General features: G+C 44.4%; 1 protein-coding gene across 1 annotated transcript; it reads right to left on the minus strand.

The window, feature by feature from the left end:
- Positions 1–730: 730 nt before the first annotated feature.
- LOC308275654 (protein Njmu-R1) lies at positions 731–18,276 on the minus strand (the record flags this gene model as incomplete). Its single annotated transcript, XM_080714012.1, has 10 exons — positions 731–937; positions 1,671–1,774; positions 2,053–2,189; positions 2,337–2,401; positions 3,786–3,905; positions 8,697–8,761; positions 8,947–9,137; positions 13,527–13,652; positions 17,097–17,177; positions 18,137–18,276. The coding sequence occupies 10 exons, from the start codon at positions 18,274–18,276 to the stop codon at positions 731–733; spliced, it is 1,236 nt and encodes a 411-aa protein (XP_080570138.1).
- Positions 18,277–18,622: the final 346 nt, after the last annotated feature.

The following is an 18,622-nucleotide window of genomic DNA, read 5'->3' on the forward strand; positions in this document are numbered from 1 at the left end:
AGCAGTAACTGAGGTTATCCGTGAACCACAATCCTCCTGTCTCAGCCTCCCAAATGGTGGGATTACAAGCATGGTGCCACCACACTCAGCTTTATTCTTTATTTTGAGACAGGCTCTCACTAAATTACGAAGAGCCTTTTTAAGTAGCTGAGGCTGGCTAGGAATCTGAAATCCTCCTGTCTCAGCCTCCCAAGTACTGGGATTACAAGTGTGCGCCACCACACCTGGCTACCTCTTAGGATTTTAGACAACAAATGTCTGAAGTTTAAAATTTTTTTTTTCTTTTTGGTGGTACTGGTGATGGAACCCTTCTACCTCCGGGCTACACTCCCAGACCTATTTTTTATATTTTTTATTTGGAAACAGGGTCTCCTAAGCCAGCGCGGCTGGCTTCGAACCTGCGTGATCCTCCTGTCTCCGCCTCCCAAGTGCGGGGATTCCAAGTGTGCGCCACCACGCCTGGCTGAAGTTTAGAATTTCTGGGACCAACAACAGACTAAATCCCACAGTTCTGACACGTGTCTACATAGGATGCAGTGAAGACGTTCCTCAGAATTTCATATTTAATCAAGCTAAAATTTAAAAGTACAAAAAGAAAAAAAAAATCTGGTATGCTTCAAATAATCTTAAACAGTAATCCTATGAACAATTATACCAACTGCAATTTCCGACACCAAGGTTTGAATACACAACTTTACAAAGTAGTTGTCTCAAGACATAATCAACAACCCTAAGTGAGCACTTCTTTCATGAACTCTTCAAGGACAGCTACCACATTTTTGGCTTCAGGCATTTCTTCGTGTTCAGCTTTAACAATCTTCAAAAGTATATCTCCACTACCACAGTTCTTCAGGAACATGTAACATTTAAACAAAGCATAATGATTCATTTCTGCCTGTCGGATGAATCTCTTCAAATTGTTTGTGTCTTGTATGGCCTAGAAAAAGATTGCCCAGTTAAATATTTGTTTAGTGAGATAATGAGCCTTGAAAAATACTTCCTATTCAGCTGAAAATTCAACAGATATTGCTAAGATGTTTGCTTTTTATTTAAATATTTCCATTACTTTTATTGTTGTTACATACCCCCGGTAGAAGAAAATTTCATAAAGTAAAAATACTTAAAATAAGGTGACAATGCTTCCTCCAGCCAGAATTTTGAACCACATTTTTGTGCTTTGCAACTATGATATATCACAAATTATAAGACTGATGATGGGTTTCTTAAATGTAAGTAAGCAAGCATTCAACCCAATTTATTGGAAATGAAATGTATGCAGAAGCTACTGAAAAATTTAAGTAAATGTCTTCTGATGATTCCAGATTTGAGATGTCTGTTGTTTAACGGACATCACAACTGTAAAGCAGATTTATCATTCTTTCACAGGTACCAATTAAAATTCAGACAAAAAGCCAGGTGTGGTGGCACATGCTTGTAATCCCAGCATTTGGGAGGCTGAGACAGAAGGATGGTGGTTCATGGACAGCCTGTTACTTAGTGAGGTCTTCTGCAACTTAGTGAGACCTAGTTTTAAAATAAAGAATAAAAAAATAGGGCTGAGGGTGTAGTTCAGAGGCAGAATGTTCCTGTGTTCCATCTCTAATACCTCCAAAATAAAAAAAATTCAGACAAAACACTATGTGGCCCTTGGCACACAGCCAATTAATTACCTTCAGTTTAAAGTTCTCCAATACTTGTCGGAAAAGAAAAGGATTACCCCCCTCAGCACCACTTAAAAACGCCTGCATCCAATCCTCACAAAACCGGTTGCTTCCTAGAAAATATTTTAGAGAGATTAAGTAAATGAAAATGCAACCCTACACAGCACAAGAGATTTCTTTATAAAAACATTTATAGAGCCAGGCGTGGTGGGCATGCTTGTAATCCCAGCATTCGGGAGGCTGAGACCAGAGGATCGAGGTTCTCAGACAGCCTCAGCTACTTAGTGAGGTCCTCTGCAACTCAGGGAAACTCGGTTTCAAAATAAAGAATAAAACATAGGGCGGGGGGTGTAGCTCAGAGGTCGAATGCGGCTTCAGAGCTGAGGCTCACCTGCATTGTAGAACTGAGGCTGGGAACCACTGCAGTCGATGACCACAGACTTATGCTGCTCCTCTGTCATGGCCATGCACAAAGATGTCATGGTGCCTTCATGAATAAGCCCCTGAAGACTGGCCACGCTCAAAAACCTGCCACACACATAAGTCCTTTTCCACAATCAATATTGGAGGATGAGAGGGAGAAAACTCATTCTGCATTGGGGGGGGGGGAGCTTAAAACGTAATAATCATGGTTGCTGTGATAAAGGTTCTCTTTGCGAAAACTATGTTCTTTACCTGTTTATGTCTCTCTTTGTTTTTTCATCAGATCCTTTAACCTCTACAGGAGTATAACTCAAAGCCTAGGAGAGGAAAATAAAGCCTGATTGATAGGTCTTCTGGTATTTCTTATTATGCAGTTACTTATGACTAAATGTTGCCTTCCTGAGTAACTACCACATCAGACAGTGATTGATGGGTACTGCCCACAGCGCTCCAGAGCCTGGTTCACCAGGGCCTCGCTAACGTTTTATGTGGTTAGAATCACTTCAGAATTTTGTCTTCCTTTTCAAAATGTTTTTGAAATTAAAACTCTTCCAGATCATTTCAAAAAGAAATTATTGCCCAGCATGGTGATGCATGCTTGTAATCCCAGTATTTGGGAGACTGAGAAAGGAGGATCACAGGTTCATGGCCAGTCTCAGCTATTTGGTAAAGTCCTCTGCAACTTAGGCCGTTTCAAACTGAAGAATAAAAAATAGGGCTGGGGATTTAGCTTGATGGTAGAATGCCCGAGTTCAATTCCTAGTATAAAAAAAAGTGGTCATCATCATCGTCTTACTATTATTATTTTTTTATTTTGGAACGGGGTCTCCAAAAGTTGCTAAGGCTGGTCACAAACCTGCAATCCTGTCTCAGCCTCCTAAGTACCGGGATTATAGGTGTGTACACCAAGCTTGGCTTGAGCATGGTTCTCTCTTGACAGCAAGCACGGTCTGAATGAATATTCAGGGGGGAAAAGTAATGTTCAGAGAAAGTGTATCTCTAATCTAGGCTATAGCCAGGTGTGGTGGTGCACGTTTGTGATCACAGCAACCTGGGAAGCTGAGGCAAGAGAATCAAAATTTCAGGGCCAGCTTGGGCACTTGTGAGACCTAGTTTTTTTTTTTTTTTTTTTGGTGGTACTGGGGTTCCTGGAAGCCCTTCTACCTCTGGGCTACACTCCCAGACCTATTTTCTGTATTTTTGAAACAGGGTCTCTTAAACCAGCGCGGCTGGCCTCGATCCTCCTGCCTCTGCCTCCCAAGCGCAGGAATTACAAGTGTGCGCCACCACGCCCGGCAGAGACCTAGTTTTAAAATAAGCCTTTGCCGGGCGTGGTGGCGCATGCTTGTAATCCCAGCATTTGGGAGGTTGAGACAGGAGGACAGCAGTTCCCAGACAGCTGTAGCTACTTAGTGAGGCCCTCTGCAACTCAGTGAGACCCTGTTTCAAATTAAAGAATAAAAAAATAGGGCTGGGGGTATAGCTTGGAGATAGAATGCCCCTAGGTTCCATATCCAGGACCTAATAAGTAAATGAATAAATAAAAAATTTTCCCCCAAAGCAGTCTGGGAATGATACAGCACTTGCCTAGTATGTGCAAGACCCTAGATTCACTCCTCAGTACCTCAAGAAAAAAGAAAATCCAAACTCTGCCAAAGTGACTCTCAATTAGGGAAATGCTCTTGTTTGAGCAATACTTACAGCATGTAGCAGAAAGGTAAGTTTCTCCTGAAAGAGAAGAACAACCCTTTGGATTGGGCAGACAACATCCTCAAACCAGCTGTTCAGATAGGCCTTTATGTGGTTCTCCAGGCCCTTTCCCTACATGGAGAGAAAAATGTTACCTGCTTTAATACCATACACACCTTCACATGATAGACTTAATATTTTTTTTTCTTTTCTTTTTTATAATATTTTTTTCAGTACTAGGATGGAACCCAGGGGCATTCTACCTCAGAGCTATACCCCCAGCCCTATTTTTTGTTCTTTATTTTGAAACAGGGTCTGAGTTGCAAAGGGCCTCAGTAAGTAGCTGAGGCTGGCCACAAACCACAATCCTGTCTCAGCCTCCCAAATGCTGGGACTACAGGCGTGTGCTACCACGCCCGGCTGAGACTTAACATTTTCTTCACCATACTCCTGACAGTAAAAGAACTAGAAGACTTCCGTTTTTAAAGCTAACACTAACAAAAAAGAATTTTTCTGTGTGTGTGTGTGGTATTGGGGACTGGACCCAGGGGCATTCTACCTCCAAGCTACCTACACCCCTAGCCCTATTCTATTTTGTGTGTGTGTGTTGTGTGTGAGTGAGAAAGAGAGAGAGAAAGATGGACAGACACTGGGGATTGAACCCAAGGCATTCTATCACTGAGCTACACCCTCAGCCTGACATATATTTATTTATTGACTTATTTATTTATTATTTATTTTTTGTGGTGCGGGGATGGAAGCTAGTGGCATTCTACCTCTAAGCTATGGTCCCAGCCTGATTTTTTTTAATTCTTTATTTTGAAACAGGGTCTCACTAAGTTGTGGAGGGCCTTATTAAGTAGCTAAGGCTTGCTGTGAACCCTGGTAACTCGTCTCAGCCTCCCAAGTACCGGGATTACAAGCATACGCCACCACTCCCGGCTTCTGATTTTATTCTTTATTATTTACTTATTTATTTATTTTGGTGGTACTGGGGTTCCTGGAAACCCTTCTACCTCTGGGCTATACTCCCAGGCCTATTTTTTATATTTTTATTTGGAAACAGGGTCTCTTAAGCCAGCTGAGGCTGGCTTCGAACCTGCACGTTCCTCCTATCTCCGCCTCCCAAGCACGGGGATTACAAGTGTGCGCCACCATGCCCGACTTTTATTCTTTATTTTGAATCAGGATCTTATTAAGTTACAGAGGGCCTCACAAATTGCTGAGACTGGCCATGAACCTGCGATCCTCCTGTCTCAGCTTCCCAAGTACTGTGGTTACAAGTATGTACCACCATGCCTGGCTTCACAAAAAGAATTATGTATAGCTTTCCTGGGAGAGTGAATTAATAGAGACCCATGCTATTCTTTACTGGAGGAATCGGACATTCACATGGCCATCTGTCTGTATACACTGTGTCCTGTGCCCCGCTTTGAGATACTCTTAATAATCTTCACAGCCGGGCGTGGCGGCGCACGCTTGTAATCCCCGCGCTTGGGAGGCTGAGACAGGAGGATCGCACAGGTTCAGAGCCAGCCTCAGCTACTTAGTGAGGCTCTCAGCAACTTAGTGAGACCCTGTTTCCAAATAAAATAGAAAATAGGTCTGGGAGTATAACCCAGAGGTAGAAAGCCTCTGGGTACCACCCCCAGTACCACCAAAAAAAAAAAAAAAAAAAAATCTTCACTTCCCTAGCATGATGTCTGAAACATGCAGAGCATGCACTTATTGAGTGACTACTGAATGACTAAAAGAATGTGGAGTTTGTCTGCATTCAAAATGTGAACAGGGAAGGAGACAAGTAATTCATGAAGGCACTGGAGCCCCCTTCGTTGTCAGACAGGCCACCATGAGCACCTCTGGCTGTCCAAGCTGTCCTGCTCCTGGGGACTAGTGTTCCACAGAGGTCACGTCCGGGAGGGCAGTGCCCCAGATTTGAACCTCTGGCTCACCCCTTCACTGTCCTTTTCTCTCCTCCTACAGTATCCAGTAATTATATGACAAACTAAAGGAACAATCTCTATGTGTAATGGCTAAAAAATTTACAAGAGTCATAACATTAACAACTGCTATAAGCTGAAAGCACAGTTTTTTTGTTTGTTTTTGGGTTTTTTGGGTGGTACTGGGGTTCCTGGAAACCCTTCTACCTCCGGGTTACACTCCCAGACCTATTTTTTTTTTTTTTTTAAATTTGGAAACAAGGTCTCTTAAGCCAGAAAGAATGGCTTCGAACCTGCACGATCCTCCTGTCTCCACCTCCCAAGCGTGGGGATTACAAGCATGCACCACTACTCCTGGCCTAAAAGCATAGTTTTATTAATTTACTTATTTATTTATTGAAGTACTAGGGATTGAACCCAGGAGCATTCTACCTCTAAGCTCTACCCCCAGCCCTGTTTTTTATTCTTAATTTTGAAACAGGGTCTCATTAAGTTGAGGATGGCTTAAGTACCAAGCCTCCTGTCTCAGCCTCCCAAGCACTGGGATTTGAAGTATGCACCACCACTCCCAGCTCTGAAAGCATAGTTCAAAAAAGTTTGAATTAAGGCCGGGTGTGGTGGCGCAGGCTTGTAATCCCCGCGCTTGGGAGGCAGAGACAGGAGGATCACCCTGGTTCGAAGCCAGCCTCACTGGCTTAAGAGACTCTGTTTCCACATAAAAATGTTAAAAAATAGGTCTGGGAGTGTAGCCCGTGGGAGTGTATCCCGGAGGTAGAAGGGCTTCCAGGAACCCCAGTACCACCAAAAAAAAAAAAAAAAAAAAGACTAAATAATGGGCAGGAGTGTAGTTTGAAGGTAGAATGCCCCTGGATTCCATCCTCAGTACAGCAAAATAAATAAATAATTAATTACTTAAAAAATAGGACTGGAGTATAGCTCAGAGGTACAGTGCCTTGGGTTTCATCCCCAATATCGAAAAAAAAAAAAAAAAAAAAAAAAAAAAAAAAAACCCAGGCGTGGTGGCGCACGCTTGTAATCCCAGCATTCGGGAGGCTGAGACTGGAGGATCGTGGTTCACGCACAGCCTCAGCTACTTAGTGAGGTCCACTGCAACTTAGTGAGACCCTGTTTCAAAATAAAGAATAAAAAATAGGGCAGGGGGGTATAGCTTGGACGTTGTTGAATGCCCCTGGGTTCCATCTCAGACCTGAAAAAAAAAAAAGAAAAAGAAAAATCGGGCTAGGAGTGTAGCTTGGAGGTAGAATGCCTCTCTAGAGAGTTCAGGCCCCAGTACCAAAAAACCCAAAAAAACAAAAAAACCCAGAGAGGATCACAGATTCAAGGTCAGACTTAACAACATACTGATACCCTGTTTCAAAATAAATAAAAGGGAGCAAGGCACACACACACTTGTAATCCAAGCATTTGGTAGGCTGAGAAAGGAGGATCAAGGTTTGTGGACAGCCTCAGCTAATACTTAGGCCCACTGCAACTCAGACCCTGTTTCAAAATAAAGAATAAGCCGGGCATTGTGGCACACTCTTGTAATCCCCGTGCTTGGGAGGCGGAGACAGGAGGATCACACAGGTTTGAAGCCAGCCTCGCTGGCTTAAGAGACCCTGTTTCCAAAGAAAAATATTAAAAATAGGTGTCTGGGAGTGTATCCCAGAGCTAGAAGGGTTTCCAGGAATCCCAGTACCACCAAAAAAAATAAATAAATAATATTTAAAAAATAAAGAATAAAAATATCAGGCTGGGGTGTAGCTTGGAGGTAGAATATCCCTGAGTTCCATCCCTAGTACCACACACACAAAAAAAAAGCAGTAAGTAAGTAAGTAAATAAATAAATAAATAAATAAATATATGGGCCTAGCAGTGTAGCCAGAGATAGGATGCCCCTGAGTTCGATCCCCAGTACCAAAATAAATAAATAAATAAATCACCATTTTACTAGCCCACAAGTTAAAGATTTGCTATTTAAGTTTTTATTTTGTTTTGGTTTGTTTTTTGATGGTACTGGGGATAAAACCCAGGAGCATTTGACCTGCGAGCTATACTCCCCACCCTATTATTTATTTTTATTTATTTTTATTTATTTTTTTATTTTTTTGGTGGTACTGGGGTTCCTGGAAGCCCTTCTACCTCTGGGCTACACTCCCAGACCTATTTTATTTTTTGGAAACAGGGTCTCCTAAGCCAGCGGGGCTGGCTTCGAACCTGCACGATCCTCCTGTCTCTGCCTCCCAAGCGCGGGGATTACAAGCGTGCGCCACCACGCCTGGCTATTATTTATTTATTTTTATTCTCTTTTTTTTGTGTGTGTGGTACTGGGGGTGGAACCCAGGAGCTTTTCTACCTCCAGGCTATATTCCCAGACTTCTTTTATACTTTATTTGGAAACAGGGTCTCACTAAGTTGCTGAAAACCTCACTAAGTAGCTGACTGGCTTTGAACCTGTGCAATCCTCCTGTCTCAGCCTCCCAAGTGCTGGGATTACAAGCGTGTGCCACCATGCCTGGCTCTTTTTGTGTGTGTGTGTGTGGTACTAGGGGTGGAACCCAGAGGCTTTCTACCTCCGGGCTATACTCCCAGACCTATTTTATATTTTATTTGGAAACAGGGTCTCACTAAGTTGCTGAGAGCCTCACTAAGTAGCTGAGGCTGGCTTCAAACCTGTGTGATCCTCCTGTCTCAGCCTCCCAAGTGCAGGGATTACAAGCGTGCGCCACCACGCCCGGCCATTATTCTTTATTTTTGAAACAGGGGACTCACTAAGTTGTGGAGGGCCTCACTAAGTAGCTGAGACTGATGCAAACCATGATCCTCCATTTTCAGCTTCCCAAATGCTGGGATTACAAGCGTGCACCTTCACGCCTGGCTCCATTTAAGTATCTTTTTGTCTACCTATATAATTTGACGAATGCCACAGTCATGGTAGATTTATCATTTCACTCTTTTATAAAATTTAAATCAGTCATCTTACCTCACAATTCATGTTATTTTTCAGCCCTTGAATGTATTTATCCAATTCAAGCCTGAAAGTATGCTCTTAAGGAAGTAATAAAGGATGAATAATCAAGATGTTTTCTCTCAATAGGAAAGATAAGATCTCTCAAATAATGCAAACTGTAAATTAAAACAAGCCAAGGCAAATGGCCACATGAAGGTATGAAATTCAAGCACATCTGCAAAGGAGAGAAGCTCGGGAGGATGGTAGATATTCCACTACTTGCCTTCCCTTCTTCTCCTTCCTGATACCCTAACACCAAAGAAAGGATATAGCTCCAGTCCTTTTTCAGACCCTCCTAAAAAGCAGACCACATACTCTGAGAGGCTCTGTTCAGAGCCCATTGTTGCTGTGTCAGGAAGCAGTTTTTCTTGTTGGAAAAGGCAATAATAACAACCAACTCGGTAACCTGGTATTCTAGAAGAGAAAGTAAAGGGTACAATGTAATATTTTGGTAACTCATGCATCTCATTTTGTAGTCTGCTCTGAACCTGGTCATCCTGATCTGGCAATCCTTTTTCTTTCTTTTGGTTGTACTGGGGATGGAATCCATGGGCATTCTACCTCCGAGCTACACCCCTAGCCCTATTTTTTATTATTTTGAAACAGGGTTTCACTGAGTTGCAAAGGGCCTCACTACGTAGCTGAGGCTGTCCTGCGAACTGCAATCCTTCCGTCTCAGCCTCCCAAAAGCTGGGATTCTGGCAATTTTTTTTATACTTTCTCCATTGTTTTCTATAGGGCTGAGGATCGAACCCGGAGCTTTGCGCATGCTAGGCAAGCGCTCTGCCACTGAGCCAAATCCCCTGGCAATATTTTTAAACCACCCAAGACTTCAGAACTGCCCAGACTGCTAGTCAGTTTTCTCCTAATAGAAGAGGAATAGAACTGTATACTGTGGTGGGCTTTAGTTAGAGCAGCCTCTAAAACAGATGAACTTTCCTTGGTTTTGTGTTCTTTTTTCTTTTGTGGTACTAGGGATTGAACCCAGAGGTATTCTACCTCTGAGCTATACCCCAGCCCTATTTTATTTTATTTTATTTTATTTGCAGGTCTGGGGATGGAACCCAGAGGCATTTGACCTCCGAGCTACATCCCCTGCCCTATTTTTTTTATTCTTTATTTTGAAACCGGGTCTCACCAAGTTGCAGAGAGCCTCACAGAGTAGCTGAGGCTGTCCGCGAACTGTGATCCTCCGGTCTCAGCCTCCCGAACGCTGGGATTACAAGCGTGCGCCACCATGCCTGGCTCTATTTTATTTTGATTTTGATGAGTTGATAAGGATCTCACTATTTGCTGATGCTGTCCTCAAACCTGTGATCCTCCTGTCAGTCTCCCAAGTACTGGGATTATAAGCTTGTACCACTACACCTTGGCATCAGGCTTCTGTGTGTGTGTGTGTGTGTTACTGGGAATTGATCCCAGAGGCATTCTACCCCCTAGGTACAGCCCTAGACTGATTTTATTTTTGTTTTGAAACAGGGTCTTGATAGTTTGAAGAGAATCTCACTACTTGCTAAGGCTATCCTTCAACCTTCAATCCTCCTGTCTCAGCCTCCCAAGTACGGGGATTACAGGCATGTGCCACACACCTGACTCTGGCTTTCTTTCTTTCTTTCTTTCTTTCTTTCTTTCTTTCTTTCTTTCTTTCTTTCTTTTTTTTTTTTGCGAGTCTGGTGATGGAACCCAGGGGCATTCGAACTCTGAGCTACACCCCCTGCCCTATTTTTTATTCTTTATTTTGAAACAGGGTCTCACTAAGTTGCGAGGCCTCACTAAGTAGCTGAGGCTGTCTGCGAACTGCAATCTTCTGGTCTCAGCCTCCCAAATGCTGGGATTACAAGCGTGTGCCACCACACCCGGCTCCGTTTTATTTCTTATTTGGAAACAGGGTCTCATTAGGTTGCTGAGGATGTCCTTGTACCTGCTATCCTCCGTCTCAGCATCCCAAGTACTAGAATTACAAGCATGTGCCACCATGCCTGGGTAGCACCAGGCCTTTATATAAAAAGTTACATTTAGCCGGGCGTGGTGGCGCACACTTGTAATCCCAGCATTTGGGAGGCTGAGACCTGGAGAATCGTGGTTCGCGGACAGCCTCAGCTACTTAAGTGAGACCTTCTGCAACTCAGTGAGACCCGGTTTCAAAATAAAAGATAAAAAATAGGGCAGTGGGTGTAGCTCAGAGGTCAAATGCCCCTGGGTTCCATCCCCAGACCCGCAAAAAAAAAAAAAAAAAGTTACATGTCAAACTGGGCATGGTGGCACATGCTTGTAACCTCAGTACTTGGGAGGCTGAGACAGGAGGAGCATAGTTAGTGGATAGGACAGCCTCAGCTACTTAGTGAGGCCTTCTGCATTTAGTGAAACCTTGTTTCAAAATAAAGAATAAAGCTGGTGTGGTAGTTTAGGTTTGTAATCCCAGCATTTGGGAGGCTGAGACAAGAAGAACATGTTTCTAGGACAACCTCAACTACTTAGTGAGGTCCTCTGCAACTCAATGAGACCCTGTTTCAAAATAAAGAATAAAAAATAGGGCTGGGGGTGTAGCTGGGAGGTAGAATGTCCCTGTGTCCCACCCCTAGTACCACACACACAAAAAAATTAAATTAAAAAAATTAAAAATAGGACTGAGGGTGTCTCTGAGAGGTAAAATGCCCCTAGGTTCAAACCCCAGGACCTAGGCCGAGCGTGGTGGCGCACGCTTGTAATCCCAGCATTCAGGAGGCTGAGACCGGAGGATCGTGGTTCGCAGACAGCCTCAGCTACTTAGTGAGGCCCTCTGCAACTCAGTGAGACCTGATTTCAAAATAAGAAATAAAAAAATAGGGCAGGGGCTGTGGCTCGGAACTCGAATGCCCCTGGGTTCCATCCCCAGACCCGCAAAAAAAAAAAAAAAAAAAAAAAAAAAACAGTACCAGGAAAAAAAAAAAAAAGAAAAAGTTATATTTTACTTCTTCTTTTCTGTCTCCTTTTGACTGACTGATTTATTTATTTATTTATTTATTTATTTATTTATTTATTTATTTATGGTACTGGGGATTGAACTCAGGGGCATTCTGTCATTGAGCTACACCAGCAGCCCTTTTATTTTTATTTTTCTGGTACTGGGGATTGAGCCCAGGGCATTCCAAGGTACACCCAGCCCTATATTTTATTCTTTATTTCGAAACAGGATCTTGCTAAGTTACGGAGGGCCTCACTACGTTGCTGAAGCTGGCTGCAAACCTGTGATCCTTCTGTCTCAATCTCCCAAGTACTATGATTACAAGGGTATGCCAACATGCTCGGCTTTTGAAACAGAAAATCACTAAATTAATGAGGCTGGCCTTGAACGTACAGTCCTCACATCTAAGTGTCCTAAATACTGGGATTATAGGTGTGTGCCACCATCCCTAGCTGAGATGAACTTTCTTTTAATTTTATTTTGTATAAAAAAATACATGCAAATTTCAGCCTTGTTCATAGTTATACCTATGTTTACATAAATATAAATATAATCCCCATATAAATATAATCCCCCCCTTCCTCAAACCTTGATTCTCCTAGCATATGTGTCAGTTTTCTCCTGTGGCTTTATCCTGGACCATGGATGCAAACCCTTTTTTTTTTTTTTTTTGGTACTGGGGTTTCAACCTAGAGGCATTCTACCTCAAAGCTACCTCCCCAGCCCAATTTTATTTATTTGGAAATAGGATTTTGAGAGCCTCCCTACTGAGGCTGGCTTTGAACCTGCGATCCTCCCGTCTGAGCCTCCCAAGTACTGGGATTATAAGCATGCACCACCACACCTGGTAAGACACATACTTTGTGTGTGTGTGTGAAACTGGGAATTGAATCCAGGGGCATTCTACCTCTGAGCTACATCCCAGCCCTAATAATAATCATCTTTGCTTTCAGTGCCATCTTGGCAAAAGGGATATTCTTTTTTTTTTTTTTTACAGGTCTGGGGATAGAACCCAGGGGCATTTGACCTCCGAGCCACACCCCCTGCCCTATTTGTGTGTGTGTGTGTGGGGGGGTACTGGGGGTGGAACCCAGAGGCTTTCTACCTCCAGGCTATTTTCCCAGACCTTTTTATATTTTATTTGGAAATAGAGTCTCACTAAGTTGCTGAAAGCCTCACTAAGTAGCTGAGGCTGTCCGCGAACCGTGATCCTTCGGTCTCAGCCTCCGGAATGCTGGGATTACAGGCGTGCGGCACCACGCCCGGCTGGGATAGTCTTTATTTTGAAACAGGGTCTCACTAAGTTGTGGAGGGCCTCACTAAGTAGTTGAGGCTGGCTGCAAACCTGCGATCCTCCTGTCTCAGGCTCCCAAGTACTGGGATTATAAGCATGCACCACCATGCCTGGTTCAAAGGTTTAGTTTGGTAATAAATTTTTTTTTTCCCAGTGGTACTGGGGTTGCTGGATACCCTTCTACCTCAGGGTTACACTCCCAGACCTATTTTTACATTTTTATTTGGAAACAGGGTCTCTTAAGCCAGCACGGCTGGCTTCAAACCTGCGTGATCCTCCTGTCTCTGCTTCCCAAGCGCGGGAATTACAAGTGTGCACCCGGTGTGTAATGAATTATTTTTATCTAAGTACAAAACTAAGTAAAAGTACACTTAGGTACCAGTGTCTCTACCATTCAATGAATCTCATTCCACACATATTTATGTGTGAGGCTCCAGGCTCAGGCTGCTTAAAAATAAAGACAAACTCTGCAGGTCTAGTATGAGTTGATCTTTTAGAGTTTCTTATCACTTCTCATATTTAGCTCAGAAATAAAAACTCAGGACACAGCACATTTTACACTTACCTCAGCTCCACAGATGCAACATTACCCAGCCCTTCGAAGACTGCTCCCTTGGAAAGACGCTTAGCAATGAAAGCGCGCAGCTCTGGCTCCACTTCAGATGGGAGATTAGTATCCGCCAAGGAGAGGCTTGACAAATGAAAGACACACATTACTTATCAGGGGACTAGTGCAGTCATTCCTGTACATCCAGACAGAATGATACCAAAACGTTTCTCTTTTTGTACTGGGGACTGAACTCAAGGGCATTTTACCTCCGAGCCACACTCCCAGCCCTATTTGATTTTTTTATTTTGAAACAGGATCTCACTGAAAGTATCACTAAGTTGCTGAAGTTGGCTGTGAACCTGCAATCCTCTATCTCAGCCCCCTAAGTACTGGGATTACCACATCCAGTACCAGGGTCTGTCTCTCTCTTTTTTTTCTTTGTAGTAATGGGGAATGAACCCAGAGGCATTCTATCTCTAAGCTACACCCCCAGCCCTATTTTTTATTCTTTATTTTGAAACAGGGTCTCACTGAGTTGCAGAGAGCCCAAGTAGCTGAGGCTGGCCATGAATCTGTGATCCTCCTGCCTCAGCCTCCTAAAAACTGGGATATTACAAGTGTGTGCCGCCACACCTGGCATATCTCAGGCATTTTTGACAGTAATGAGAAGCTGACCAACATAACAAGGCTTCTAGGAATGTACGTTGCCAAGTGTGACCCAGCTTATCACACAGTTTAAAATATTTCTATCTTTCAAACTCATTTTCTCCAGTACTGGAACTCCAGTGAAATCCCGAACCCACTGGCTCTACAGTCCCTCAAGGTTCTCATCTCCTCCCTTACTTTCACCTCACTCAGCTTAAATCCCCTGGCCAGTCATTATAATCACAGTCTGCACACAGTCTTGTTTTTCTTTCAACTTTATTGAGGTATAATTGACATGTAAAAACTGAATGTTGTTCACATTCTCCTTCAACTGCTTCTTTGGTTTCATCTCACTGGACTTGCTTTAGGATATTTCATCCCTGAGCTAGTCCAGATCTTTACCTGCTCTGCTCCTGTACCTGTGCACTGGATTGTGTTCAGGCAAAACTCCCCATCTGAGCCGGGCGTGGTGGAGCATACTTGTAATCCCAGCATTCGGGAGGCTGAGAGAGAAGGACTGTGGTTCATGGACAGCCTCAGTTACTTAGTGAGGCCCTTTACAACTCAGTGAGAACCTGTTTCAAAAATATATTTAAAAAAAATAGGGCTGGGGATGTAGCTGGGAGGTACAATATCCCTGAGTTCCATCCCCAGGACCACACACACACACACACACACAAATAAAAAATAAAAAATAAATAAATAAATAATCCCCATCTAGCCAGGCACAGTAGTGCACACTTAAAATCCCAGTACTCGGGAGGCTAAGACAGGAGGACTGCAGGTTCAAAACCAGCCCATTACTTAATGAGGCTCTATGCAACTTAGTGAGACCCTGTTTCAAAATAGAATAAAAATAGGGTTGAGGGTGTAGCTCAGAGGTAGAATGCCCCTAAGTTCAACCCCCAGTACCATAAATAAATAAATAAATAAATAAATAAATAAATCTTCACATCTACAGTGTCAAGTATCATTTTAAAGACCACAACCCTTGCCAGGCGTGGTGGCACACGCTTGTAATCCCTGCACTTGGGAGGCAGAGACAGGAGGATCGCGCAGGTTCGAAGCCAGCCACGCGCGCTGGCTTAGGAAACTCTGTTTCCAAATAAAATGTAAAAATAGGTCTGGGAGTGTAGCCCGGAGGTAGAAGGGCTTCCAGGAACCCCAGTACCACCAAAAAAAAAAAAAGACCACAACCCTTAAGTGGCCCCTAACTGCTGCCCAGCTATTATTATACTCTCCTATATCTATTTCCTACGTCTTTCTCTCTCTTTGAAATCCTCCAACTACCTGCTATCCATGAACAAATACAACAGTTTACTATCTTTTTGTGTGTGTGTGGTACTGGGAATGGAACCCAAGGGCATTGTGCCTCCAAGCTACACTCCCAGCCCTATTTTTTTGTCTTTTTTTTTTTTTTTTTTTTTTTGTGTGTGTGTGTGTATGTGGTACTGGGGATGCAACCCAGGGACTTTCTACCTCCAGGCCACACTCCCAGACCTATTTTATATTTTATTTGGAAAGAGGGTCTCATTGAGTTACTGATAGGCTCACTAAACTGCTGAGGCTGGCTTCAAACCTACCTGATCCTCCTGTCTCAGCCTCCCAAGTGCCTGGAATTAAAAGTATGTGCCACCATGCCCCATTGTTGTTTTTTTTTTTGAAACAGGGTCTCACTGTGTTGTGAAGGGCCTTGCCAAGTAGCTGAGGATGTGTCCGCAAACTGTGATCCTCTGGTCTCCGCCTCCCAAATGCTGGGCTTAGTGTCTTTTTTTTTTTTTTTTTTTTTTTTTTGCGGTACCAGGGATGGAACTCAGGGGCATTGTACCACTGAGCTACATCCCAAGCCCTATTTTTTTTAGTATTTTACTATTTTTTAAGTAGCTGAGGCTGTCCACGAACCGCGATCCTCCTGTCTCACTCAACCTCCCAAATGCTGGGATTACAAACTTGAGCTACCACACCCAGCGTAGGCCTGGCAAATTCCAATCTTTTTTCTTGTGTGCGTGCATGTGTGTGTGTGTGTGGGGGGGGGGTGTCTAGGGGCATTCTACCTCTGAGCTATACCCCTAGCCCTGTTTTTATTTTCTTATTTTGAAACAGGGTCTAATTTGCAGAGGATCACAGTAAGTTACTGAGGCTGGCTGGCAACCTGTGATCCTCCTGTCTCAGCCTTCCAAGTACTGGGATTACAGGCATGATACCACGCCCAGCAAATTTATTTTTTATTTTTTGTGGTACTGGGTATTGAATCCAGAGGCATTTTACTTCTGAGCTACAAGTCCACTCCTACTTTTTTTGTTCTTTATTTGGAAACAGGGTCTCACTAAGTTGCTGAGGCTGACTGTGGAGCATTATTTTTGTTTTCAGTGGTACTAGGGGTGGAACCCAGAGGCTTTCTACATCCGGGCTATACTCTCAGACCTATTTTATACTTTATTTGGAAACAGGGTCTCACTAAGTTGCTAAAAGCCTCACTAAGTAGCAGAGGCTGGCTTCAAACCTGTGCAATCCTCCTGTCTCAGCCTCCCAAGCGCGGGGATTACAAGCGTGCACCACCACGCCCCCCATCTGAGGCTGTGAACCTGTGATCCTCCTATCTCAGCCTCCCAAATATTGCCATTACAAGCTTGAGTCACCACGTCGGGCCCCCGCAAACTTAAATCTTGACAGCAATATGTTATTGAGTATTTTACTGGAGTTTCAATTAAGAAATAAAGAACAATCCTGACTATCACAGAGGCATTATCAGTATTTGGATCTACCCAAGCCTCATATGAACAAACCAATGAAGAATTTAGGAGAGGTTCTCAAGGGAAAAGAGGAATTGATGGTTTGTCTGAAAAAACTCACTGGAAACAGAGTACCCACTGATACCTACAGGCCAGAGATGCACAAAAGGTAAAAAGGCACATGCACTTACAGTCAGGCTGTTTTTACCTGAAATCGTCACCAGAGGGAGTTTCTGCATTTGTGCCACTTGGGCTTCCATCCTCACAGTCCCTTCGTTGGGGTGCCAATCTGCAAGCCACAAAAGCAACAGTGCTATCAATTATGGGCTCTAAGTCAAGCAGATTATGGGCCCTTGCACGCAGGGTAAGGGCAAGGAGTCAATTAAAATGCTGAAAGGTCAAAGTGATTGGGTCCTCTACTTGCCTCTTATGACAAGAAATCCCATAAAAGAACACTATTAAGAGTTCCTTCTCTCTCCAGACTACCTAAGGGGTAGAGGAAAGGCCTAATACCCCAAAAGTTCAAGGAACCTCTTTAAAAACAAACAATCCATCAAAAGGCAGACATTAGTGGGCTAAGAGAGGCCCCACGAACGTCACCCAGGAGAGAAAAGAGGCAAGGGCAGAGGAAACCGAAGAGAGAGGTGAGGGAGTGTGGTAGATGGGGAAGACTGGGGACATAATGACTGGAGGGCAGGAGATGGGAACTGAAATTACTGGGCATGCAAGAACCAAGCTAACCAAATGGCAAGTTTGGAGAGAGAGAGAGCCGGGGAGATAACATAAAGGCAGAAGTGCAGAGGCGCCCACCTGATGGCACACACCTGTAATCCCAGCAATCTCAGAGGCTGAGGCAGGAGGATCGCCAAGTTTGAGGCCAGCCTCTGCAACTTTGTGAGACCCTGTCTCAAAGTAAAAAATTAAAAAGGCCGGGGTTTTAGTTCCGTGGTAGAGTGCTCCTAGGTTCTATCCCCAGAACCGCTAAAGAAAGATACATTAATACATAAATACATAAAACGGGGAGTGGTGAGCACGGTTTGAGAGGGGCAGGCATAAAAGTCCAGGACAGAGCCGGGAAGTAGAACGAGGCCCGGAGGGTTTGGCCGGGAGAGGAGATTGGGAGCGGCCCGGCGGCAGGGCCGGGGCCGGGGTGCAGGGCGCAGGGTTCAGGGCGCAGGGCTCAGGGCGCTGGGCTCAGGGCGCAGGGCGGGCCGGGGCGGGGCGGGGCAGGCCAGGCGGGCGCCGGACCTGCTTCCACGGTAGCTGTAGAGACAGTAGTGGCTGCTGGGTGGCGGCTCGAGTCTCCGCTCCTCCGCAGAGCCACCCTCCTCGCTGCTCTCTAGCTCCTTTTCATCTCCATCCAGCGATTCCTGCAAAGACGGGATCATCGCGGCGGCCACTCGGCGGCTCTGTGTCTCCCGCAAACCGCTCCCCCGCTGCCGCACAGTCCTCGGCGGCGCGGCTCCTCCGGCTCCTGGCGCTCGCACACCTGCGTTCCGGGCTTTCCCCGGCCCCTAGCCCGGAAGCAGGCCCAGAGAAGGCGCTTCGCCCGACAGGTGCAGCGTGTCCCCCGGGTTCTTCCTCACCAAAAAGCTTTTACCTTCCATCCGGAGGCTTCGAACATGCTAGGCAAGCGCTCTTCCACTGTGCTACTTCCCAGAATACGGAACAGGTTTTTTTTTGTTTTGTTTTTGTAGCACTGGGGATGGAACCCAGAGGCTTTCTACCTCCAGA

The sequence above is a fragment of the Muscardinus avellanarius genome, assembly GCF_963383645.1.
Source record: "Muscardinus avellanarius genome assembly, chromosome: 16".
Classification (NCBI taxonomy): Eukaryota; Metazoa; Chordata; class Mammalia; order Rodentia; family Gliridae; genus Muscardinus; species Muscardinus avellanarius.